This window comes from Coloeus monedula, assembly GCF_965178545.1.
Source record: "Coloeus monedula genome assembly, chromosome: 1".
In the NCBI taxonomy this organism is placed as follows: Eukaryota; Metazoa; Chordata; class Aves; order Passeriformes; family Corvidae; genus Coloeus; species Coloeus monedula.
This window is the reverse complement of record NC_138781.1, coordinates 92,770,732-92,796,389: the sequence shown is the minus strand read 5'-3', so window position 1 is coordinate 92,796,389 and position 25,658 is coordinate 92,770,732. Positions and strand designations below refer to the sequence as shown.

General features: G+C 38.8%; 1 protein-coding gene across 2 annotated transcripts in view; it reads left to right on the top strand.

Moving 5' to 3' along the window:
* MOCOS (molybdenum cofactor sulfurase) overlaps positions 1–21,038 on the top strand; it is a 216,573-nt gene extending 195,535 nt beyond the window's left edge. For both annotated transcript variants that reach the window (XM_082290039.1, XM_082290040.1), the window contains 5 exons: positions 3,023–3,147; positions 3,774–3,879; positions 7,821–7,947; positions 10,209–10,313; positions 17,508–21,038. In XM_082290039.1, coding sequence (XP_082146165.1) covers positions 3,023–3,147; positions 3,774–3,879; positions 7,821–7,947; positions 10,209–10,313; positions 17,508–17,654 — 610 coding nt within the window. In that variant the 3' untranslated portion in view covers positions 17,655–21,038. The remainder of the gene's footprint in view (positions 1–3,022; positions 3,148–3,773; positions 3,880–7,820; positions 7,948–10,208; positions 10,314–17,507) is intronic.
* The last annotated feature ends 4,620 nt before the right edge of the window (positions 21,039–25,658 follow it).

Sequence of the window (25,658 nt, the reverse complement as noted above, 5' to 3'; positions counted from 1 at the left end):
TCTCTTTCATATAAATGACAGTGTCATTTTTATTGTATCAAATTGGAAGTTTTCATGGAAAACTTCTTAGAGTTCTGAGAAGGAGGGAAAGGACAGAATGAATAAGAAAGGGGATATGAAGGCAAATTGCACAGAGTGGACTGCGACTAGCAAATAAACAAGACAGGACGTAAGGCAGGATGGGTGAACAACATTGCTGAGGCCCTGAAACTGCTCAGAGATCCAATAGCAATTGATGCCAGTTTCCAGTGTTTCAGCAGAGGAGCCTCCAGGGCCAAAAATAATGAGGAAAACAGTGCTTTGCAGTAGGGCAGGAGGAGATTTGTGGTCTGGGGTCTTTTCTGCAAAGTGTCTAAGGTGAGCAGTGGGACCAAAAAGTCTTTGTTAAAAGGCTTTTACTCGAAAGAAACCCCTAGTGAAAGCATTTTCTATTTATTGATTCTGTGCTCTGATGCTGTTATTTCATCCAGTTCTGCTGGCTTACTCTGAATTTAGACTGAGATACCTGAGAAAAGTACATGATGTAGAATCTGCAAGCAGTCATGTGAGGAAGTTTAATTTCGCAGAAGCCGCACAAGTTTAATGAAGCTAAATTTCACTTCTGAAGCAATTAATCAATGTTAGCCTTCATCCCAGCAGGGACTGTCCATGAGCAGGTGCTGCTTACATTGCAGGGAGACGTGGCTTTCTGGTACAATATCAAACAGTGGACAGATGAAAGTAGAAGCTAATGTTGATACGGTTATTGATGTTGTGAAAGACCCTAAATGCTCAAGGTTGCTGCTCTACTGAAATAGGCAGGGGTACAGCCTCCTCTTTGACAGGCTGCAACATCAAAGAAATCAAGGGAAGTGTAGCAGTGGTAGAAAACAAAGGTGTAGTTAAGAACAAGGTGAACTGAGCCTGTTGTGTGCATTATATCCCTTGGGATCAATATTCAGACTTCATCTGTCCTTGTTTCTTGTTCTGTAAATTACCCTGCTAGAGGGACCAGTTGTAACGCACTGAGGCTAAATGACATAACAGAAAGATGAGTGGGAAACTCAAGGCAAACAGCAAGTGAAATCAGAGAGAAATAGGCTTTTCTTTATAAATTGCCTGACATGTGCCAAATGAAATGTAATGCTGACAGATGTAAAGTTACACTCCACAAAAATAAACACAAGCAGAAAACAAGTAGAATTGAGCTACAACAGAATGACTTTGACTAAGACCTTGAAGAGATGATGGTACTTGCTCAGAAAATGGTCTGAAAATAAGGGAAAGCAATTTGAAAACATGGGAGTCTTGAAATACAAAAAGTACACTGTGACATTTGATGAAATATCAACAATAGTGTGAGTCTCTAGCTCAGCCACTGTGACTCAAAACAATAAGTATATAAAAAGAGGGCAAAATTTTGTTCCTGGTTTATACAGTATTAATCTCCAACAGGCTGCTAGAGGCAATTGGCTCAGGAGATATTTTAAACACCCCTATACCTCTGTGAAGGTGGGAAAAAATATTGGAAGCATTTGTTTCACTTGCACTGTTACAGTGGGAGATTCATGCGTTCTCATTAGCAGCCTTCTCCCTAACGCAGTGGTGGGCAAGAGCACAGTTCAGACTGTGAGATCTCATGTGGATACTCACCTTTTGGCCTCTTTCTTGACATAGTGCCTGCATCTCATACTCACACCAGAGCACCATTTCAGTTCTAGGGCATCACTGGCTAGATGCAGCTGTGGTTAACATCTGTCCAGTCTCAAAGTGGGGAGAGGGATGCAGAGCTGTGCCATAATTCAAAATCCAGAACAAGCACTGAAGAGATACCTGATCCTTGCAGGGTGATAAAATCTCCTTGATTTTCACTTGTGCTGGCTTTCTACCTGTGTAATTCAGTTGAACCCTACAGAGCATTTCGTAAAGCCAAGCCACTTCCTCTCAATCCTGGGGCTTAGCACCTTTTGCTGTGAGTAGCTATTTTCTTGTTTCACAGAGCAGATGGTTTCCATGCAGATCAACTTTTGCTGGGTAGGAAAACAGGGTGAGCATAGGAACGTGGCTACTTCACTTTCCTTGCTACAGGAATCCTCCCTAGATCAGCATAAGAATTTGCATTACTCTTACGTTTAAAGTTAGGTATCAGTCAAGTTTCCTTTTGTAGTCAATAAAGAGTTGAACATCCCCATACTGAGAGTCATCCCATCCTGAGGTCTAATGTAGATGAGAACTACTTACTTCTACCCATTATCTGTGAGCGAAACCCAGACAACTGGTTTAAACTAAATGCCTGGATTTTGGAAGATTGACATTAAGTTTACTCAGGGCTGAGGAATCTAATGTCAAATAGGGTCAATTTCCTGTGGACTGATCTGTGGTCTTCGTGGATGGAGAGAGGTGATTTCAAAATCCCTCTAGGAAAGATTACATCCAGGTAAAGAAGGCAATTCTATTGCCAGCTTGCATAACGCACTAGACATTTTACAAGTAATGGAAATCATCTTTAGAGAGACACTTGGCCTCTGTTAGTGGAGCCATGTTTTAATGTGGAATGTCTGTACTAACATGAATTAAATTAGGGAAGTAACATCATTGTACCTGATGGGATCGTTAAAAATTACACACAGTGGAGCAATCTTAAATTGAACTCAGATCATTCATCTCTGTTCTAGTAAAAAGCACAGACAAGAGTGTGACTTTTTCATAATACCGTATTGTAATATGGTTATATGGGCAACCACTTGCTGTACTTCAGAGTCAGTGTCTTCAGCATTATGATTATTTAATCCTTTATTCCACAGTAATTTTCTGTACTAAACTAAATTAGATCTTGTGAAAGTTGACTTCAAGTGGAACAGAGTAAAGTTGAGGAAATGTGGAGTTAGAGTCATGCAGAGCTTCACATCAGAAATTCATCAGGCAATATGGATACTGTACTTTGTATTGAAGGATTCAGAAGAAACATCTTCACAATTTGACTTCTGTTTTGCAAATTAATGTTTGGGCAATCAAATGTAAATTCCCTCTTTTCTTGTTACAGAGTAAAAACATATGACTGTGGAGAAAGAATTGCTGGCTGGTTCTCTGCATTTCTTGGTCGTCCATGTCGCTTGATACGACAAAGTTCAGACATGAAAAGCAAGTCACATCAGAAAAATACAAAAGGTATGTTGTCATTCTTAAAAATAAAAATAATTCTAAAAAAATCTTAAAGATTTGTGATTCCTCATGCAAAAATCAGGCTCATGGACTTCATACTGAGTATATAGGTACCCTGATAAAGGCTGAAAGAGTTATCCAGCATTGATCTAGTAGTTATGTTTATACTCAAACTGACTTTTTGCTGCCTTTCTACTTGTTAAACTTGGTGAAAATGTACAGATACACCAGTATAGGGGGAGTTACCATCATGACCATTATTTTGTCTGGAAACTCAAAGACCATTTAGAAAAATGATTGTGAAAAATCTAAGGATCAAAGAATTTATCCAGAGACTAAATTTCTTTATAAAAATAATTGAATGAGGACTGAAATTGAAAGAGGATTGAAAATGAATAGATATTGCTCTTGTAAATTTTTTTACAAATTTGGTGAAATATCAACTCTATCTCAGTTTCTAACTTCATTGCATTATTATCATTTACAGGTTTGAGGGCATTCTTGGAATATTTCATAGTGACTGAAACCAAATGAATAAACTAGTAATGAGAATGAGTAAGAGGTCAAAGGAAAGATGAGGTGAAATTACTAATTTTTATGATCATTTTAGAATGTTGGATTGATTTTTTTAGGTCTGTCACCTGCTACACACATCTCACTCTCTCTTGTGAATGAAGCACAATACCTCCTGATAAATGTAGCAAGCATTCTGCAGCTGAAAGAACACATTTCTGCAAGGTAAGATGCTTCTGTCTCCAAATGTCTCTCAGTGATCTTGGATTCCAGAACCTTGCCTTAAGGTGCCAATGTAGGTGTTTTATGTGGAAATTTAGAGATAGTAACTTTTCAACATTCAACAAATAAATAGCTACTAAACTAGTATAATTAATAATTATTTTATGATTTCTGAAAATGTGAATTAAATGCATGAGCATAATCTGTCTACCAACCATCTTTATGAAAATTTAAATGAAATTTTTGTCAAATTATTTGGTGGAAAGATATTATTGAGAACCAGCTAAGTTCTATTTGTCAGAAGAACATGGAGAAATAGGTTTTCTCAACATAAATCATCTGTCAGGTGAAACTATAAAGTCTTACTACTGGCTGAACTACTTCCCTCCCATGGGAATGATTAAGATTTAGAATAAATATGCACAACAGAAATACTTTAAAAGTATTTTCAGGACTGGAATAATTTTATTTCTTAATTGAATTTGGCTTTACTTATACAAAAGTGGGAGATAGAAGCAGCGAATGAAACACTGAGTCAGCCCACAGTTCAAAGATAACAAACCCATTACCAACCGAATTTTCATATACTGACCATAGGAAATTCTTGTTCCTTGAATATAACTAGGAAAGGTTCAATTTCCACAGAAAATCTTCTCTCAAGGCCTCCATTATAGCTGTGCATCCTACAGCCCCAGCATTTGTCTCGGAGCCCCCTTTTCCTGTCTCACAAAACTTCTCTCTTGCCGCTTCCTGGAGTCATCTTGTCTCCTCTTAGTCACCCACCAAACACATCCCCTGCATTGAAAAGTCCTGCTTTGAGTAGAAGAGGAATCTATCTATCTATCTATCTATCTATCTATCTATCTATCTATCTATCTGCAGGAGCATATGTATATAGCTTCAGGATTTGAAACCACTGGCTGAATGAAGCATCACTAGGACCACTGGAGCTTGCATTGTCTGAGGGTTTTCCTTCTTTAGGATAAGACACTTGGGGCAATTTTAATATATCATGGGAAATGTGTGTAGAAGGGGTTTGAGTCAGTCCATCTCTCAGTGCTTTGACTACCCTTTCTCAGTCTTTTGAGGTTTGACTGGCTGGGTTACATCTCCTTGGGAGGGCACTTCTTGCAGACATCCCTTACTCAGACTGGGCTTTTTCCATGGTGAGACTCACTGTGGAACCTTCCAGATATGGGATTTGAGTGCAAGGATGAAGAGCAAGAAGCAGCAAGTGAGGATGAAAGAGAACAAGGAACTTCAGTAACACATTCAACCTCAGATGATCCACTGATTTTATACCTCATATCTTCCAGCACAACTAGGCTTGTAATTTCCCTTTCCTCAAAGGAAACTCCAGATGTGACCAGAGCTGCAATGGTGAGAGAAGCATCTTGCTTCCCACTCTGTAGCATGAGTTAGAAATGTCCTCCCTTCCATGCATTTTGCCATGCAGTGCCTTCTCCAGGTGCTGGAGAAATGAATTCAGATATCCTCATTCTGCACTGTTACTAAATCCTGGTGTACAAACATTCCAAATACTGAACTATCCAATGTACTTTCAAGAACTGCACTTATGGGTCTTTATTAAATATTGGAGGGTTTTTAGAAGATATTATTTAGCTTCTTGGCATGTGGGTTTGTTTTTGCTTAATGGAAACCTGCTAAGTTTTGTAAAACAATTTCAATTTTCAATTATGTTTTCATAATTTCTCTTTGTATCTTCCATAAGTAAGAACTAGTCTTCTAGTCTGCACCTGGCTTTTGAGAGGTGATTTAAAACAGAAACAGTAATTCAATTAAAAATTAGAATACAGCATACTGTTGGAGAACTACATGTACCTGCAGACATTCGTCTCTCTGGTGTTTCCATTACAGGTCACCTCTATGAAAATCCCTATGGCCTGGCCTAATGCTCATATGTTCTTGTTAGAAATATAACCCTGAAGATATAAATATTCATTTTCAAGTGTGCCTGTTAAATACAGGTAATGCATTCTTCCTCACAGAGCCTACTGCTGTGAAAATCCAAAGCACCTAGGCTGACTTTGACACATTACAGTGATTTTCAAAACAGGTGCATGTTGAGATTTGCAGGATGAAGATACCTGCCACTCCATCCAACCAATGCATGTTTTGTGGGAGGAGAAATAATGGGAATTTACTCAGTTACATGTTGCCAAGTAATTATAAGCACTTCTGAGGGCTGGGGGAGGTGCGAAAGAGGTGAGGTGTTCTGGATATGAGCCTGAGCAGGTTGAAGGCAGAAACTCAGGATGGGGGCACTGCAGTCTTTGAGTTCAGCAGCAAAGGGTAGATTAGTAGAGGCTTGAAGTAGTTTTCAGCAGCTGTCTCAGGACGCTGCAGGCCCAGCTCTGAGCTTTCTGGGGCTTTTGATGCCCCCACCAGTACAGGCTGGGGTGGCAGGCAGTTACATTTTGCAAAACACATTCGAAACTCGAGGCTACCCAGCAGCCAAGCTCCAAGAGCCCACAGCAAAGCTGGGAAGCAGAGCAGCATAACTGAACATGTTCACAAGTAACTGCTGTGTTCCTCCTTGTTTGCATGAGCACTGGCACAATCTACGCTTCCTGTTGGCTCCCACCTCCTGCGCTCATTACAAATTGTGGCTCAGCCATGGGATTGCATGTGGGATCTTGAGGGAAAACCTTTGGCCTTGCAACTTCCAATTCCACCTTCTACCCCCAGGCTGCTGGAGCCCTTGTGAACACTGGGGGCTTGGTGGAGCTGGGCTTCTGAGGTTTGACTGAAAGTCTGCACACGTAGTTTATCCTTATGCTCTTTTGTCTGCTAGAGAAGATCATCCAGACTATTTTCAATAAAACCAAGCTCTTTTTTTTTTTTACCTAACAGGCCTCCTCTGCCAAGACTGCTCGATGTGAACTTTCCCCTGTACTTTGGTTTTTTGCATGTTTTTTCTCTTTTTAACTAAAATACATTTTAAACTGTATGGCCTTACTTCTTTTTCTTTGGGACAGAAACGCCTCTCCTCACTGCTTACCCAGGTTTCTGTCTCTGCTGCAGGATTTCATATCCCAAAGTTGTCAGACTAAAGTTGATGGAGTATCAAAAATTCTTCATGCCCTTAATAGCTAATGCAAAAAGAAGTGTTCTTCTCCACTAAAAATGGCACTGAGAGAACCCTCTTGCACATTTTACAGTGTCTCTTTTTTATTTTTTCTGGTGCTGTTCAAGTTCTCCTTTAGAAGAAGAGTGAAGAATGACAATTCAAAGATGCAGCAAGATTTCTGATATTTGTATGCAGTCTGCTTCTCTTTCTGTCTCATATACATTCTCCACACTGACACAAATCTACACTCCGGCAGTTCAAATGCTTGTAAAGAGGGGGAGATATCACCACACAGAGATTAATTTTTTTTAAAACACCTATCATTTGGTGCAATCTGCTGCCTCCTGAAGGCAAATAATAATAATATGAGGGATATATTCACTCATAAAATTATTTTACTGGCCTTTTTCACCTTCAGCAACTGTTGGTTTTGTCCCTTCTGACATTGCAGCATGTGCAGAATAAATTTTTATTTGGCTTTGGTTCTAGAAGCTTCTATTTTTACAACATTTAACAAGTTAAATGACTACTAACTGAAAAGATCTTTTTATTTGTTACCATTAGCCCTACATATGATAACAAATTGGGAATTTTCTCTGATGCATGGTTCACCTGTCTACATGTTTTCATACCTACTTTTCCAGGTTACACCTCTGAAGAAGCCACCTAGAGGGTTACATATTATAGTTGAAAGGTTACTTCCATAGCCTTTGTAATAAAACTTGGTCCAGGTTATTCTGGAGAAGCACTTACTTAATCACATGAGCCACCAGATTCTTACAGCACAAACATCTAATGCAAAACCATTTAATAATTTTATTTTTTCTTTTTCTCTGTCAACTCTGTGAGACAGACTGAAGGAGCCATTGGAAATAGAGGAATTAATCCGACGTTTCCGTGCCAACATTGTCATCAGTGCACCAGAGTCCTTTGAAGAAGAAGAGTGGGCTGAGATTTCAATAGGTGCTCTGCAATTCCAGGTGTGAACTTTCCTCTCTTGTCCATGTCCCAGTCTATCACAAAGCATTTTGATTCCTGGAGACAAACCAATTTTTATAAGGTTTTGACTAGAATATGGGCAGCATGGTTTGTGCAGGTGAAATTTATGAAGTGTGTAAAAAAAAAAAAAAAGTGATGTGTCCTGTGACAAACATACTTCAATATATTTGAGAGGTGTTGACATATTTCTCCACACTTTTATTGAATTTCATAATTCATAGCATTCCTTATCTTCATCTGAACTGAATAATAATCAGGTTTTTTGAGGCAGAGTTTACAGCACATATTTAGCTGGCACGTCAGCAGAGAACACTCACTGTTAAGCACAGTAGTCCAAATGTAACCTCACATTGCTGCACATCAAGCAAGTGATTGCCAAAAGACTGGGCATGAATACAAGTGAACACTCATGGTCTGTTGCCCTCTGTTGTATACATCTTATCCTAATCTCCACTCAAGGAACATTTCTAATGGTAGGGTTTTTTGGTGTGTTGTGCTTCATATTATAGTCAACAATACAATGTCCCTTGTACTTCAAGGAAAATGCTGAAGAGTCAGACCTTGTTTGCAAATACATTCTTTTAAGAAAAACTCTTAACAAAGAATCTCTAGAAACTACACATGAAACCTAAGGGAATGATGCACACATGTATTACATGTTCTGCTGAATTTGTCTGACCTTGAGGTATGAAATATGTATTTGAAGATGCTTTGCCTAGGATGTGAAAGTGGCTTATTCATTGTTTTCTTAGAGATTATAATTAAGGTGTGAATAACAGAAATGCCGAGGTCAAACCTAGAAGTTGTGATAGACATCACTCCTATTTTTTTCTGGTCAGCACAGTGTAAGAAACTTTTTCAGAAGTGTGGAATATATTGCTTATCTGCTCTCTTCTTATGTGTACTTTGATCAGTAAGCTGCCATATGATTTACAGAAAATTGAGGAAAAATTCCTATAAGTAAGAAACAAGGAACACAAAGGACAAAATCCTTGGTGCGTAGCTTGTTAGAGGCTGGAAGTTACACTGGGGAGCTCAGCTGAGGTTCCTGTTGATAAGTTACTGTAAAACAGTAAAATGAAAAGGCATTCCTGGCATCGATATACTTTAGGAATACAAGGCTAAAATAGAAAAGCTTATGCAACTTATATTGTCTTTCCCCATCTCTGCTAAGTCCTTCTTCAGATACTGATATAGTAACAGTAGAAATTATATTAATGCTCCTTGATGCCATGAAAATGGTAGAAGCTGTTGAACAAAGTAATATTTCCTTCTCTGTCTTGTTGTTCTTTTAATTAAAAAAAAATTAAAGCTGTGAAAAATAATTTTCTAAAAGAGATGATGTATGTTGTTGATGACTACATTGAAGAGTTATACAAGCAGTTCTAGATGCATCTCAAAAACCTTAAATATCACTTCAGATCAGCACATAAAATGTTTGAAGTGTACAGTTTAATTATTTGCCCTATTTGACATTTATGACACATTTTACCAAAGTAGAATGTGTATACTGGGATACTGTAAGACTTAATTTCTGTAATGTAGAGCTTTGCTAAAGTTAGTGAAGCAGTGTTAAGTGAAAGTGCAATATGTCATCCTTCTCCATTTTAAAGCTCTAAGAATAAATTTGTTGCAGGGTTTTTTTACTCCTAGCAACACACTTAGTTCAAACAACAATTAACTTTAAGAACAATTACATATGATGTTAACATCATATGTAATAGATGATAGAGGATGAATTGTTTCTTCTGATTAATAGACTTGTATATGTAAATATTTTACATTCTGATTATCTAAAAGTGCCATGCATATAAGAAAGATATAGTGCATTTCAGCTGCGCTAAAACAGTCCCCAAAAAATCCTCCTTGGGTTGAATCCTGAGGCACTGGCTTAATTTTGTATTCAGTTCTTTGGGCAAGCAGCCCTGCTAACCCACAGAAGAAGGGAAGCCAACCGGAAATACAAATATGTAAATGTCTGGTATTTCTCAGATTCTGTCTCTGAGAAAGTTTTCCTTAAAAAAAGAAAAAAGTGAATTAAAAATTCAGTGAGACTTTTGCAAGTAGACCTACTACATTAGGTGAACAGACCTGACATTTTACATAATGAAAGCTTGAAAAACCACAGGAAAAGTATGCAAAAGGTATGTGTTTAAGATATGATTATGGTCAGAATCTTGTACTGTTCAGTGTCGTACTGCTTTGATAAACAGCCATGAACTTTCTTTAACTAAAATTTCAGGTTGTGGGTCCATGTAGCAGATGTCAAATAATCTGCATTGATCAACAGTCTGGGGAACGAAACAAAGAAATTCTGCAGTCCCTGTCTGCTGCCAGAGGTAGAAAGGTTAGTACAGTACTTCAAAATAGTTGTAATGAAAGATGCAGTGACTTTATTGCATGGGTAGTGAAATACCTGCTGAGAGAATATTCACAGTTAAGTTGTTGTGCTAATTGCTACCATCTGAATTTTTTCTGTAGAAAGAGGGTGCACTTATAACCCAGATATAACATGGTTTATTTCCATAAAAAGCTCAGTACGTTTTTTATTCAGAAATGGACTATTAATATGCATTATTTTTAACTGTGCTTGCTTCTATTCAGTATGTACTTATTTACAGTGTGTTTATTTTGTTCTTAAAAACACAACCTGATGCACTGATGTCTTTTAAGAAAAGAAATATGCAGAAAAATCCAAAAGTGTTTGGAATTATGCAGTTGGCTTCTAAGACTACATTTTATTCTTACCCTGGGAAACTAGTTATCAGGAAAAACAGAGCAGATGTGAATATAGTCAAAGTGGAGAGTAATTGCTTAAGAAAATGACTAGAGAGAAGGCATGAAATACAGGTGTTTATTTGAGGTCCTGCTTCCTAAGGTTGCACTGCTTCTTGAAACTGAGAGTGCTCAGATGATGGCTAGACAGTACAGCATCCCAAAAGCTCCACAAATCTCATCATACATATTTATTTAGCTGAAAATCCTTTTTCAAAATTCATTGCTTCCTGTTAGTTAAGCTTCTGTTGTTAAAGTGTCTCAGGCAGTCAGGGCTCGGGAGCCTCGCCAGTACCAAACACCGGGCACAGGGCTGGCCCAGAACAATAACAAATAGGCTCAAAATCATTCACCCAGACAATGCACAAACAAGTTACAAATACTGCATTCTATGTTTGGACAAAAATAAATAAATAAATAAATAGATTCGTCTCGGTGACTCATTAAACAAACAAAGGGCTTTCTTTTCGTTGGCTGTTATCCTTGGTGAGTAGCTCCTCTGGCTCCGTGTCCGAGCCAGCCCAGTGCAGTGAGCTGGGGAGAGGCGCAGGCAGGGCCGGCTGTCGAGGCACGGCTTCTCCTGACCTGAGGTGACTTAGGGTTGCACAGCAGGCTCTGCTCCAGGTCGCCGCAGTACATGAGCCTTTGGGAGATGAGCTTCTGGCCACGGTAGGTAGCTTGAGGACAGGGGCCCTTTCCCGGTAATGGTGAGCCACAGCTTGAGCATCTGGGACAGTTCAGAGCACATTTGGGCACTCTGGGCAGGAATGCTCCCTGCCACATGGGGCGTAGGAAGCAGAGGACTTTTTCTGCCTATATGGGTTTTACTGGGCTATAACTTGGAACCTCTGTAGAGAGAAAGCACTCTGTACTCAAGGAGAAAATAGCAACAAAACCTTACTCGGGATACAGATTCTCAGGCGAGGCAAAGCATCTTCTGCATGTTTCCCACAGCAAAGATGAGCTCCTTTTTCACTCTGATTAATTCAGCAATGTAGAGATTTTCTTGACACACTGCTAGAACCAAGTGACTCGTTCAAACAGGACTAAGGCAAAGAGAGCAATCCAGCCTCTCGAGAAGAAGCTGGCGTCGGATAAAAGCAGCCCGGCGAGGCGAGGCAGGCGCTGCTGATCACCGCGGGGGAGTGCTCTGTCTCCCTCAGCTGTGCGCCGATATTCACGCTGCAAACACAGGGGCATTCAGCCTTTTTTGTTTTTCCCAGCCTTCAGCGCTGCTGGCAGATGGGATCTTGTGAGCATGCCCTGCTCTGCATAAGGGCGAGTCCTCTGGGTTAGCTGACAGCTGAAAGGGAGAGTTTGAACTGGTGGCTTTGCCTAGGCTGGTCTGAGAAGACCTGCGAGTCCATCCCGCCTGCAGGTCACCTCTGTGGTGATGGGCACCAGCTGACTATCAATGAGCAGCACCCAGGAAGGACTGGCATTTTCAGTGTCCTCAGCAGACCTAGCAGAGGACATTGATCCAAACCTTTCACAGCTCACAGTGGGGAGAGAAAAAGAACGTCGAGTTCATGTGACTGTGTTAAATTGCAGAGCTAATCCTTTGGTGACTCATATCTCTACCATGTGCTTTTCTGATAAGGAGTCATCTAATGGACTTCATTCTCTTTTTTTTTTTTTTTTTTTAATCAGATGCAGATTCAGTGAAGGAATTTAGCAATGTTTTCTCCCATCTGTCAATAATCTGATTCAAACTACAAAAGCAACTATTGCGGAAAAATAAGATTTAAGATAATTTCCCAGTTTTTTTGAAAAGCTGCTGTAGCTAGTTGTTTGCCAAAACATTAAAGATACTGCATGTAGAAAAGAGTGCCAGATATCAATATTTACCATTTTGTTTTGATATTTTCCAAGAACATCAACCTGAAAAAAATTACATTGAAATTTATTAAAAAAGTAGCCCAAATAGCAGCACTGCCAATGAACTTCAATAATGAGCTAAATAATGTAAGGCTTGTAAAAAGTAGCTCTATATTTATTTCTGAAATCCTGTTTTTCTCCATTCCTCAGACTCTGAGAATTTTTTTTTTACTCAAATTGAAAGATTGAGCCTTTGTATAGACGGATTGCAGCTGAAAGTCAGAACCAGCTACTGTAACTAGCCACACAAGCAATTTGCATGTTTTCTGATAAATGTAAAGCATGGTGCTGAGGCCTTGCCAGCTGCTTTTTATGAAACCTTTTATGTCACTGTTTGACATAAAATGCAAGCACCTCTACAAAGTGAACTTGAGCTCTGCTTTCTGAAGAAACACTCACTAAGGATTCCTTCCGTAATTTTTGTCTGGAAAAGAAAGATGAGCTCTCCTCGTGTGACAGAGTGCTCTCTGTTACTGCAGGAGATTAGGAAAGACTAGATAACTACATTAAGCAAATGGCCACATGCTGTTTCACATGCCTCACCACCTGATGCAAAACACACATGGCTGGCAAGGGGAGAACACTGAATTCTTGCCTCTCTTTGGTGTTTTGCAGATGCCGTTTAGCGCTAATGATAGCGGAAGCCCTGTGGGTAGATTTGCAGCATGGCTATAAGCTGGGACTTGCTGTCAAGGCAGCAAAGGGAATTATTGCATTAGCAGTCTGCCCTGGTCTAAATGTATGGATAGCAGCACATCAAGGGAAATCCATTATGTTTGAACATGCCTTCATACACTAAAAGGCTTGTGTTTTTTCCTGGGGGCTGTTGATCCTCCTTTATGTATCTCATTGTGCCTTGGGAGAGGTTCCTTTTGTGCAGAATTAGATGCTGTGCCTTTGTATTGCTTACTGGAGTGTTAGCAAAGATAGCAAATGACCTTTCATATCTGCTGCATCATTATCATTATTTTCATAGTAATGCAGGGCTTTACACCATGCAATGCTTTTCATTCAAATATCTGGAACATTGGAGAACAGTGATTGTTGTAATTAATAGACCTCTGAAATAATACGGTTCTCTTTTCTCATTGGTGGCTGAACTGGAAAATGCATTTATTTAAGGTAGAGCAAAGAAATATCAGTTCTTAAGAAAGCATTCTATAGTCCAGATATTTTCAACAGAATTATATGAGGTTTTATTGCCACCAACTTAAAATTTCCCTTTTTTCCTGTAAAAAAATCAGCGTTGTCAAAAGTGAGTACTTCCACTCTCCTATTTTTAAGGCTTTAAGTTTTGGTAAATCTAAAGCTAATAAAACATTCTTGCATTTAAAAAAAAAAATCAATTTTAATAATTGCATCTCCCAAATCTTTGGATGAGAGGGAGGTTATGTTATTGTGTGAATAAATGATCAGACCTGGACAGGTAAATTTATCTGCTGGGACATGGCAGCTGAGAGCTACATCTAGGGGCAAAATCCAGAACTCATCCATCCAAAGCTAAGTATTAGGATGCAGTATGATTTATGTGCTTGTTACACATTCTAGCAGGGTATTTTCCTACCAAGTTCTAGTCTGTGTTAACTGATTCTTTGGGAGCTGTAGCTCGAAGGCGTCTCAGCTCAGGCCTTTGTCAGACGCAGCCCCTCAGGTTTCTATCTTACAAAAGGGAATAGTGCACATAGGGTATTTCTCTGTCAGTGAATTTCTGAGCAGAGCATATTACTGTTGAACCAGTAAATGAACTTGAAACAACATGCAAGAATGACAGCATTTCATAGCTCCTCCTGTGAGTGTGATGACTATCATATGATTCACTGTTGGCAAGAATAGGTATGTTTTCTCTATTTCTCCCAGCAGTGAAGTGGTCTGCTTTTTCCTAATCAAGAAGCTTTAAATTCTTTGTCCCTCTAACATTTTACAGTGATGGGAGGAGTCTCTACTGCCAGGTAAAGCCACAGAGCTTGCAGTCCTGCACTCCCTGCCCAGTTCTCGGTGTGTTCTGGGAAGATTATATGCAGAATAAAATGCCCTTGAAGTCAGGAAAAGGTAGCAGCAGCAGTGAGAGATTATGCAGTTCACTGTAATAACTCTGCATCTGAAAGCCTCATTTTTCATCAGAAATGTGAGAAGGGCTTTTTTCTACATTTTATCTTTCTCTGGAAACAGAGCTGAAGTGGCAGATGCAGCTTTTGTGGTTGCTTGGCAGGGGTGTGTGTATGATTGCTATTATCAGTACTTGCTGAGTCATTATTTGTAATTATTGAAAAAACAGGGAAATTTACTTAAAAGATGTTAAATCCACTGCTGGCAATCACAGGCTAAATTTTGGTTTTAAGAACATTCACAAAAAAAAAGAGGTCGGCAATTCCAAGCAGGCATTAGTACTAAAATATGTGTAGCATCAGTATATCATCACCTTGGAAACTCCTTAGGCATTACTGAAACTCCTCACTGAAAAAAAACACTGATACTTTAGATTCCCAATTGGAGAAGGAAAATATTAAGGAGCAGCATTAAAACAGTATTTGAGATCTCCTAAAGACAAGATCTATTCAAACATGCATTTTCTTAAATAATTCTGAAGTTTTAAGGTGCATCCAAAAAATAAAAAAATAAAATCCTGCTAAATAACAAAAACTGATAAATTAAGTTCTTCAGAATGAGCAATCTGCCCAGATTTATTTTAGTCTCATTTTAAGATACATCAAGATGACAATACAGTAAATATAAATAAAAACTTCTCATGCATCAAATAAGCTCACTTACATGGAAGAATTATAAAATTCTTTCCTGTGTGAAATGTGGTGTATAATGAACTAATATTAATTTTACAATTTTTTTCATATTGCCTGATTTTTTAAAAAAACAAAATCATGGCAACTGTCATTTTTGCATTAGGGTATAGGAACTGAATCCAGGTTATTACCCACAAGGCTGAACAATACATCATTAATGCCAATTGAGAAACTTGTCAATGAATGAGAGAAAAGCAAAAATGGTAAAATAAGACTATGTGCTTTAATATTTTAAATGAAACAGTCACTGACACCATTATGGCATCATGGCTGATCCAACACAGTCTCTGTGCTAGAGGGTTGGCATCTCTTACAATGCTGCAGTCATTCCTCGACATTAAATATTGAACCCTGACCATAAGGATGTACCCTGTGTCCACTGAGTGTTGACACCATTATAGCCACTGGTACCCAAAAAGTGTCAGCAATAGGACAAGCCTGATAGGTCCAGCTCATGCCCTCTACATGGGATGTGCCAGTGAGATAAAGGAATAGCAGAGGTAGCCAAAAATACCTAAGCCTAGGGCCCATTTTTGTCAATGATATTTAGGATTACAAATGAAACAGAAAGACCCAAATTCAGAGTCTGAGGCCATGTTTGGACAGATTTCTGCTTTACAGCTTCTCTCTTATTTAGGAGTAGGGCTCAGTCTTATCTCTCATGGATTCTTCAAAGACTAAAAGCTGTTCTGTGTTACCTCATTGCTGCATCTTTATTTAATTATTCAGGGCAAGAATAGGAGAAAACATACTGCCTTCATATTTAGGCTGTGAAATATGCTCACTTAAATTCACCTAACAGATTTTTTTTGATTTATTGCAATTCTTTTTACCCACTGTTTTTTAAACCTGCTGTAAATGTAATTCACTCAATTTCAGGATCATTGATCTGAACAATGGCAGTAAATGTAATCAGGAAATAGAGAAGGATAATAGAATTTTGTTTTCGAGTAATTTCATTTGCTTTTTTATTTACTTTACACTTTAGAACAGCTTGTATGTTTTGGCTGTAGTCTACGAAAGCAAAATACTTTTTTTTGAAACCTGAAAAAAGAGACAAGAAGATTAGTATTGGGTTTCCAAGGTCCTCAGTTTAATGAGCAGACTTTCTGAGGTCTAAAAATCAGTTATCAATTTAACATGGTCTTCAATGTTCCTTTTTTTCCTACTTTGCATTTTTTTTTTTATTAATTATTATCTAATTCTTTGGAAAATACTCTCATGAGATGACAAGTCTTTTTCTTCCATATTACTAAATTCTCCGTGGCTGGAAAACAAAACCACAAAACCTCACCAGTCTCTTCCTGTGACATTTCCAGATCACACCCACAGCTGTAACATTCAACTGATTGAGATCAAGACCTCACATAAGAATGCAGATACTCACATCAGTTTTTTGGTGCCTGTGAGGGTTGCATGGTCAGTGGGGAAAGTGGATATTCCATTCTTCTTTTCTTTATTACTCAGAATCACAAAGACATATTCTAAGTATTTCTAATATCTGTGCAGGATGGGTCCATGGATAATGCCACTTAACAAGTGGGAGCAATAATAAAACAAACTTTCTGAATATTTTCTGTAAAGCATACTAAAATATTCATAAAAACAAATGAAGGGAAACTCGCAGAGGCTTGACAGAATAAATTTCTGTTAACAAAGCAAATAATTCTTGGTAAACGATGCAAGACTTCCTCGCTGTTGGAACATACCAGTGTTCCCATCCTGCAAAGCCATTGTTTGTGACAATGCATTAACTGTATTTGTCAAGGAGCCAGAGCAGTCATTAAATAACAAGATTGTGAGAGAGTGTAAATTGCATATATGATACTATGGAGCTCATGGTGAAATACTGTGTTATTTATCCACTTACTTAAGCTATTCTTCTTGAATAGCATGGCATTAGCTTTTGTTTACCAGTCTGTTATAACTAATGAGTTTTAAGAATGTTGTTAATTACATGGACATAGTACATACCTCCTTATTCTTAAAGCAGTATTGTTCTTCTAAATGTATTTGGGTTGTGAGATCCTCTATAGATTTGATTACCCTAACATGTGTTACATCTTAATACATATTTTGATTTTTTTCAGACAAACTTTGGCATATATCTGATGAACCAGCCCTTGCGCTCATCCTTTTCAGATATTTTATCAGTTGGGTCTCAAGTGCTTCCACTGCTGAAGGAGAATACAGAAATTCAGCCTCCGACATCCAGTGAAGAAAAATGTTCAGGATAGATTCTCTGGAGATGAAATTTTTATGCCAGAACAGGGAAAAGTCAGTTACTAAAAAAAAACACGAAAAAGCTTCCCCTCATTTGCTTCTGGTAATTTTCTGTTTGCTGTAAATGTTATCAGATGGCAAAACTCTTGATAATTATAGCTCACCTACATGTTTTTGCTTGTGATTAGGTTGCAGCAGCTATAACTCTATTTTGCACAATTGCTTCAGGGTGCAACAGGTTTGATCAAGTTTTGCTGGTGGATGACTCCCAAAACAAGCCCAACTTTGTTGTCAGAAAGCCACATCTCAATGAAAGAAAGTAAACACAATAATACACTACTTCCTTCTGCTGCTTTGTCAAAACCCCAATTAGGAAAGAGGATGCAAGACATATTTTAGAAACAATGTGGGTGGGAAGAGAACAGTGGGAGAGTGGCATGAGAGTAGCAGTGCATTCAGCTTTTCCAAAAGGAAACTGATGGTGATGTGTAGACAGTCTGAAAGCAATGGAGAAGAGGGAATTATTGGGAAATCTGTCTTCCCCTTTGGAAGTGGTGTGTGGGGATGCCAACAAGGCACAAAGATAATGAAGATTCAGGATGCCATTTGCAAAACACATTCCCTGTGAAGGAATTCCATCCATTTGTTCTCAACTTCTTTCTCTTCCATTTGTTACTTTTCCATCTGATTTATTTTATGCAATGTCTTCCCTGGGATGTTTTGTGTGATGGTGTCCCTGCCTATGAAAGGGGAGTTGGAGCTCAATGATCTTTAGGGTCCCTTCCAGCCCAAGCTATTCCATGATTCCATGAGTTCCACACTCTTGTTTCCTTATATATTTGTGGATGCTGACACATTATTTCTAATTAGATATTTTTCAAGTAATACAGTCATTTCCTATACAAACTTTGTTTATCCTCAGCAATATCTAATGGCTGCTTAAGGGAACTCTTGGAAGTTTGGATGTTTCTCCATCGTGAACAGGTCAAAATATTCTTTTTTCTTAACTCTTTGTTCATTTCATAATGCCCTTCTTAAAAGGCTGTTGGAAGCTCCTAAACAAGATTCATTCCTTCTGATTTCTGAGAGCAAATGTCTAAAACCTATGACTTAGTCTGAAATATCAATTATTGTGAAAATTACAAAAAATAAAGGAAGCCACAGAGCGAAAAAAAAACAAAACAACAAACCCACATGGAAAGTCTATGTAAATCAAGATTGAATACATTGAGGCCAGGTGTTTTATGACCTTCAACATGTGTCCAGCTAGCTATGGGATGATTTCATACTTACAGGAAGTCCTTCTGGAAGAAAAAATTCTCCTAGATTGGCTGCTCTATTTCCACCTGGGAAGTGAAATTTTGACCCTGCTAAAACCACCATCAAAACTCTTATCCAATGTGATTTAGATCTTCCTTGGGGCAATTTTGGCTCCACCTGTGTGAAAGGGCTTCTGGCTGAAGCAATGCTTGAGTTTTTTGAGCATATCCCTGGAGAGAGGCTTTGTGAAAGAGTTGGTAAAACAGAAAGGGGAGCAACTACCACAGAGCAGCAGAGAATGGGAAAAAGGAAGCTCATCACCCAGTGCACAAATCAGAATTCAAAAATGCTCTTTCTTCTTTTTCTTTTTCCCTATTCCCCCCCCTTTTTTTTTTTTTAATGTATAATATTTTATTTTTTCTTTTGTTCTTTTGAAGAACTGGTTTTACTTCAGCTGGAACAGTCTCTCAGCAAAGCTTTGTAATGGAAATGAGAAGAAACATTATCTGTTTCTTACAATCTGCCATAAAATACATGGAAAGAGAGAAGTTTTTCATATGTATGTAAACTGAGAATCAGTTTTGACAGTTGTGCCTTCCACTTCAGAGTCCAAGGTCTGCTCCTTGATATCTGCTTTGAAAAGCAGGGGGTTTATCTCTCTAATAGTCAATTATCTGAGGTTGTAATGAGCAGGCTTTTTGGAACCTTGAAAAGCAGTTGCCTGGTATCTAAATCTCTCAACTGCTTCACTCTTTGCCTTTCTGTTATGCAGAGCATTGCTTTGTTGGGTAGAAAGCCAGCAGCTCTGGCAGTTTTAATATGAAGAGACCTGTTGTATGCTGACCTTCAGGTGATCTCTGGTCTTCTGCTCTGTCCTCTTCACCTCACCACTGTGTCATTTGTTTAAAATGGCACAGAAGTTAGAAAAGGAAATTGAAAGCAACATCAACAAGCTCTGTTTCACTTGTTATTGCATTTAGTACAAAATAAGTCACTTTGGTACACAGTGGCTTGACAAATACTGTTTGTGAATATCCATAATGCAATGTATAATAACTATGGATGAGAGGATTTGAACTTTAAAAATGTCATGCTTGGTCATTTTGACCTATTATTTACAGTCAATTACACATTCTCTCTGCTGTGGCTTAGAAATATTAGATCAAGAATAATTTTGCCATTTTACAGGGGGAAAAGAAAGATTTTCTCTGATGTATGAACATATTCATTAGTACAGCCTGTGCATTTCCCGGAAGGAACATCCTTGTGGTACAGTGATAGGAAATGTCACAACACTTCAGACTGATGGAAGATACATAAGGAATCTTTCAGCTCAACAAAGGATCAGATTTCCCTTCTAGTAAGTGGAGTGTTCCTGCTACCACTGATATGTCTTTCCATCAATGAAGACAAATTCTTCTCAGTGCCAAAACTCTCTGGAAAATCTTGAAGTATGAAGAGTTGCTTTTAAGTGGCACGCACTGTAAGTTTGTAAAAAGAACATCCCTCCCATAAAGTGAAAAAATAATTCAAAGGAAGAAGAAATTTAACATAGTGCAACCCCAAGGACTGCAGATACAAAAGGGGCATAAACACTTTGACACACTATACAGACAAAAGTTTGATGATCTATAGGGTTTTATTTCTTAACCTTCCAAATATATAGAAAATAAGACCATTTCATATGAATGCAGGCTCTTTGATCTAAATACTCCAATTACTGCAAAATTAAATCTTCGGAATAATTGCAGATATGTGTCTGCCTTATACGGATAATAAATGTACTTAATACAGTATTTCCAGAGTGCTGTATGTGGAAAGTCCTCTATATATTTGAAAACCAAATCCTTATTTACTTGCAATGAATTATTCAGACACATTCCATTCTCTGGGAGACTTAGCTCCTTCTCAAATCTCAAGGTAGAAATGGTGACTATTACAAGCTCTAATAATAGCCAGGAGGCTGAAATCACAAAACAGAAATCGGCATTTTTAGGAGAAGTTTCTGAGCTCTGTGTTTTCTGATATGACTAAAATATTTCAAATACAGTTTATGATTTATATACTTTTAATGGTGCCCTTCAAAGTATGGTAAAAATTTTAGGTCATCTTTCTGTCAAAATTACACTCAATCAAAATGAAGGACTGCATAAAAGATGTTATTATTCTTCATAAATTGTAGAGATTATGCTATGCAAGTCTTCTTCCATCTTGTTTTTAACTTTCTTGGAAATTAAACCAATAAAACACATATCATGTTTAATGTGTCTGCTGGTGATGGTTGCATTCCTGACCTTCGAGCTCATGAGGTGCTCAATTCTGCTTGGAGGCATTGCTGGGCTCATGGATGAGTATGTGGCTCAGGACTGAAGGGATATCTCATCACTGCTGGGTTTCACAGGTGAGGTGTTCCCTCTATCTGTGTAGCCACATGCCAGTCAGCTGCACACCCAAGCCCTGCACAAAATGAGCTCATAATCACTGGTTTCCTTTAAAATATGTACAGTCAGTCCTGTTGAAGCAATCTCTGTTATCCAGAGGTTGGAGCTTTCACCAAGGGTGAGATGGTGAGGGAAGAGATGGTTTATTTCCCTCTCCTTTGCCTGGAGAGATCCAGCACTGTTTTTCCCCACTGTCTAACCCATCACTCAGCAGGGGAGACTAAACAGGGGGTGGTGTGTGTAGGAATCTCGGGGAAGGCTTGTCCCTCCCTTCTCAAGAGGTTTACCTGGAAATGATCTGTGACTCACAGCGCCAGCAAGAGACAGACACAGCACAGTGAGGCAGTATCCACACGTGACTTTGAGCTACTTGTTCATGCATTTTTTGATTTACTGAGTGTGGGAGGGGAAGCAAAGCAGGACTCCATAACCCAACAGGCAGGTCACTCCCGTGGAGGTGAAATGTGGGTACATGCCTGTCTCTCTATTATGCAGCTGTCATGAGGCAACTGCTTGGGAAAAACATAGGCACAGCCCCCAGAGAGGGGAGAAGGCAGAGTGCCCCTCTCCACTGGGCATTGTGAGACAAGGGGTTTGCAGAGGCAGCCTTGTCTCCTTCCTCTGGCCATCAGTGTTTAAGTACAAGGTGAAACTTCAGCAAGAATACAGAAGAACCTCCCAAGTGTGTTTTGGAACAGGCCATTAGGGGAAATATGAGTTTGAGTCATCAAAAGACGAAGTCAAAATGTACCCACATCTCTGACTTCTTGGTAGCAGTGCCAGTGGCAAGGCCAGATTGAACAGGAGAAAATGGTGGGAGAGAAAGAAAAGTGGCATTTCCTACAGTCAGAATTTAAGAGAAAGTTGTGATGCACATGCTTTCATAACCCAGTTTATGATTTTTTTTTTCCAGAAAATAAAGGACTTAAGTATCCTCAGGCCCATAAATCAGATTCTGAGAACTCAGAATAAGTCATTGACAGAGAGGTGCCTCTTAAGCAAGGCACCATTTAAGAGGCTTCTCTTCCCTCCCTTTTGTGCCAACCAGCTCACTTTGCTGGTTACTCAGTGTGGTGGTGGTTCTGGGTGGAAAAGAAGACAGGCAGATTTGCTGCACGAGGAGTGAAGTGACTTGCTCAGGGCTATGAACAGGGAGAGATATTAGAGAAGTTTGAGATGGGGCATCTTTGAGCATCACTGCCACGGTCATACATCAGAAACCTCCTTAATAATCCCAGAAATACATGTTACAGAAAGCATTAGTCATTTTTCTGCTGGTGCTGTGAAGTTTTCCTGTAAGGCTGATATTCAAGAATTGTGCTGTTGGGGAACAGATCATTGCAAAGGCAGGATGGGGAAAGGGAACAAACAAAAAAAGCCACCATCTTGTAGCATTTGCTACTCAAAATTGCTGAGGCATTTCTTAAATATCCACCAAGTAAGAAAAAATGTGAGAAATCAGGGAATTTGATTTAGTACAGCAGTTTCATAGCAAATTTGAAATGACACTGATATCAAATGTAGAGCCTCTTCCCTTGCATGTCTCATGTATAGCCTATAACTAGGTGCATTTCTATGTTGAACCAATTTTTTTCTGTGAGCCAATCTATTCCAAACTTTCAACCAAAACTTGTCAACACACTTCAGATCTGGAACTCAACATCAGCTTCTCCTAGATAACCAGTATATTCCATATTTGAGCCCCTTTCATGCTTTTTGCTGGCTTTCAGAAGTAAGGGTCCCATCTGAATTAAAGCACTCTGGCCAGGATTGTTAATACAGAGATGATTCCTCAGTCCAGAAGTGAAATCAGATTTTGATTTCTGAAAGGGCTGTGTTTTCTGTGAGGCTTTGTTTGAAAAGCCAGCAGTGATCTAATATCAAGTCTGTTGTTTCCTGGTACTTATGGTAGATGAATCAGATAAATCTGTTGAAAAGTTTGTGAGTTATTATTTCCAGAAGCTACAGAAGAGTAGAAGACTACAGAAGGTCCTGCACTGCTGAACCCATTCTACAAATGGAGAAGAGCCTCTTGGTATCCATCATTCATGTATGTAATTCCCGTGAGTCATGTATTAAATATTTGTAATTTCACTGCTTTAGCCAAATGCTTTCAACTATTTCTTATCCTCGGAGCCTTTGTATTTTCTGTCAAAGTTTCTCCCAGCAAACCCTTTAATACTGAAATTAAATTAAATTTTTCTTGTGTCAAATGTTTGTTTTTATTCTGCTTCAAGGAATAAGAGGAAATGGTCTCAAGTTGTGCCACGGGAGTTTTATGCTGGATATTAGGAAAAATTTCTTCATGGAAAGGGTTGTCAAGAACTGGAATAGGCTGTCCAGGGAAGTGGCTGAGTCACCATCCCTGGAGGTATTTAAAAGACATGCAGATGTGGTGCTGAGGGTCATGGCTTAGTGGTGGACTGGGATGTGCTGGGTTAACTGTTGGACTCGATGATCTTAAGGGTGTTTTCCAGCCTAAATGGCTCTATGATTGTAAAAATGTAAGTTTTCTGTGTTTAACTTGCTATCCAAAGCTCGATGTAATGATTTAATACACTTGAAAAGAGAAGGTTCTTGTCTGAGTTGCTTTATCTGTCAGACAGTGTTCCTCAGAAATGTCTGGTCAGTTAGAAAAGAAGACGGGGGAGAGAGAGAGAGAGAGAGAGCGAGATGGGGAGAAAGAGAGCACAGCAGCCCAGGAACACTGAATGCTGCCACTGCTGCCCTGTGCTGTAGCACAGGAATTGTATATTGTGGCCAGAGACTTTTAGAACAATTAAAAGCCAACAGTCATTGCTAATTTAGGTTACCAGCCTCGAAGGACTTTTCATTAAATAGTTGTGCATGTTATTTTCTGAGGGAAGGACTTTGTCAAGTTCTTACACTATTTTATGTCTCCTACTGGCATCATGGAGTCACTTGGTATTCATTTAGTCTCCCTTGCCTTTCCCCCTGGCACAGTGTGGTAATTTGGAGCTATTTCTGTGCAAAGTGAAGACTAGGTTGAGGAAGAGAAAATCTGAGGTTTCATTGAGTGGGTAATTTGAAACAATTGGTTAAATCAGTCAAGCAAGACTGAGAACTGTGTGGAGTAGGGACCTGCATGAAACAGGCAAAATCTAAGTGGATTCCTACTAGCCCTTTTTGTTAAGTGCAAAGACAATACAAACCATCAATCATGTATTTAAGAAGCTATATGTGATCTAAATGAGATTGTCAGGTATTTGTATTAGCATATTTATCTGCACTTATATTAAATCAATATTCTGCTTCAAAGAATGTTTGGATTGGGAGGGTCATTATAACCTGTGTTGTATTTCTTCTAATTTCATCTATCAGCCCCAAAATATTGATGGGCAATATATCTGTTTAAATTATAATTTCCATTTAATAAGAGGAGTTGAGCTTTGAAAATGCCTGAACAAGACACAGCTTTCAGAATTGAGAGACTACAAGTTAGCTGAATGGTGATATTACACAACCAGCCAATTGGAAAAATGGCCATGACACTTGTCAAAGAGAAGAAAACTGGGAGGGATTCAGCACTTGGGAGGAGAAGCATACAGTCAGGCATCACGTTACGGCTAGAGAGGAATGCTTGCTGGAAGAGAAATCCCTTAACATACACACACATCTGTCTCAGAAACTGCCCAAATTAGGATATTACTTTTCTTCTTCTTTTCTTCTGTATCTCGAGTTCTTTTACTCAGAGTTTGAATTGAGACACAGGAGATCGAGAATTCTTGTTCGGACTTAGTTGTTTATTACATCTTATCAGTAATACAGCTGCACAGTGTGCCTCCAAGTTTGTCAGGGTGGAAAAAATGGCCATGAGCTTTAATTTTCCAAGCTTTTTAAAGTCTAAACTAACCAATTAGGAGATATGTTTTTACTTACAATCCAGTTACTAACTTTTCAAGTTCCGCAGTGCAGAACTTTTAACCCAATGACAGAAAATTGATTTGTGAAGGAGAAAGAAGAAGACATAAATCCACACCCAAAATCCTCCATATTGTAACCTCTTATTACCTATATCTTCTAAATCTAATTTTCTACATTTCTACATATTTCATCCGGTGACATAACTTTTAATTACACAGCAACAACCTCAGTGTTATCACACAATTTAGGAAGCTTTTCCCAGGCTTTTGGATCGAATTCCATGTGTTTCTGAGGATCACTGCCTCTCAGCACTGAAAGGCTGAAATTCTCAGAACCCAGGGTTCCAACATTAGGACATTTACTCTAAGTATGTATTCTTATTTTCCTGAGGTCTCTGGTGATAAGCTTTATGCCAGAAGGAACAGGTAGAGA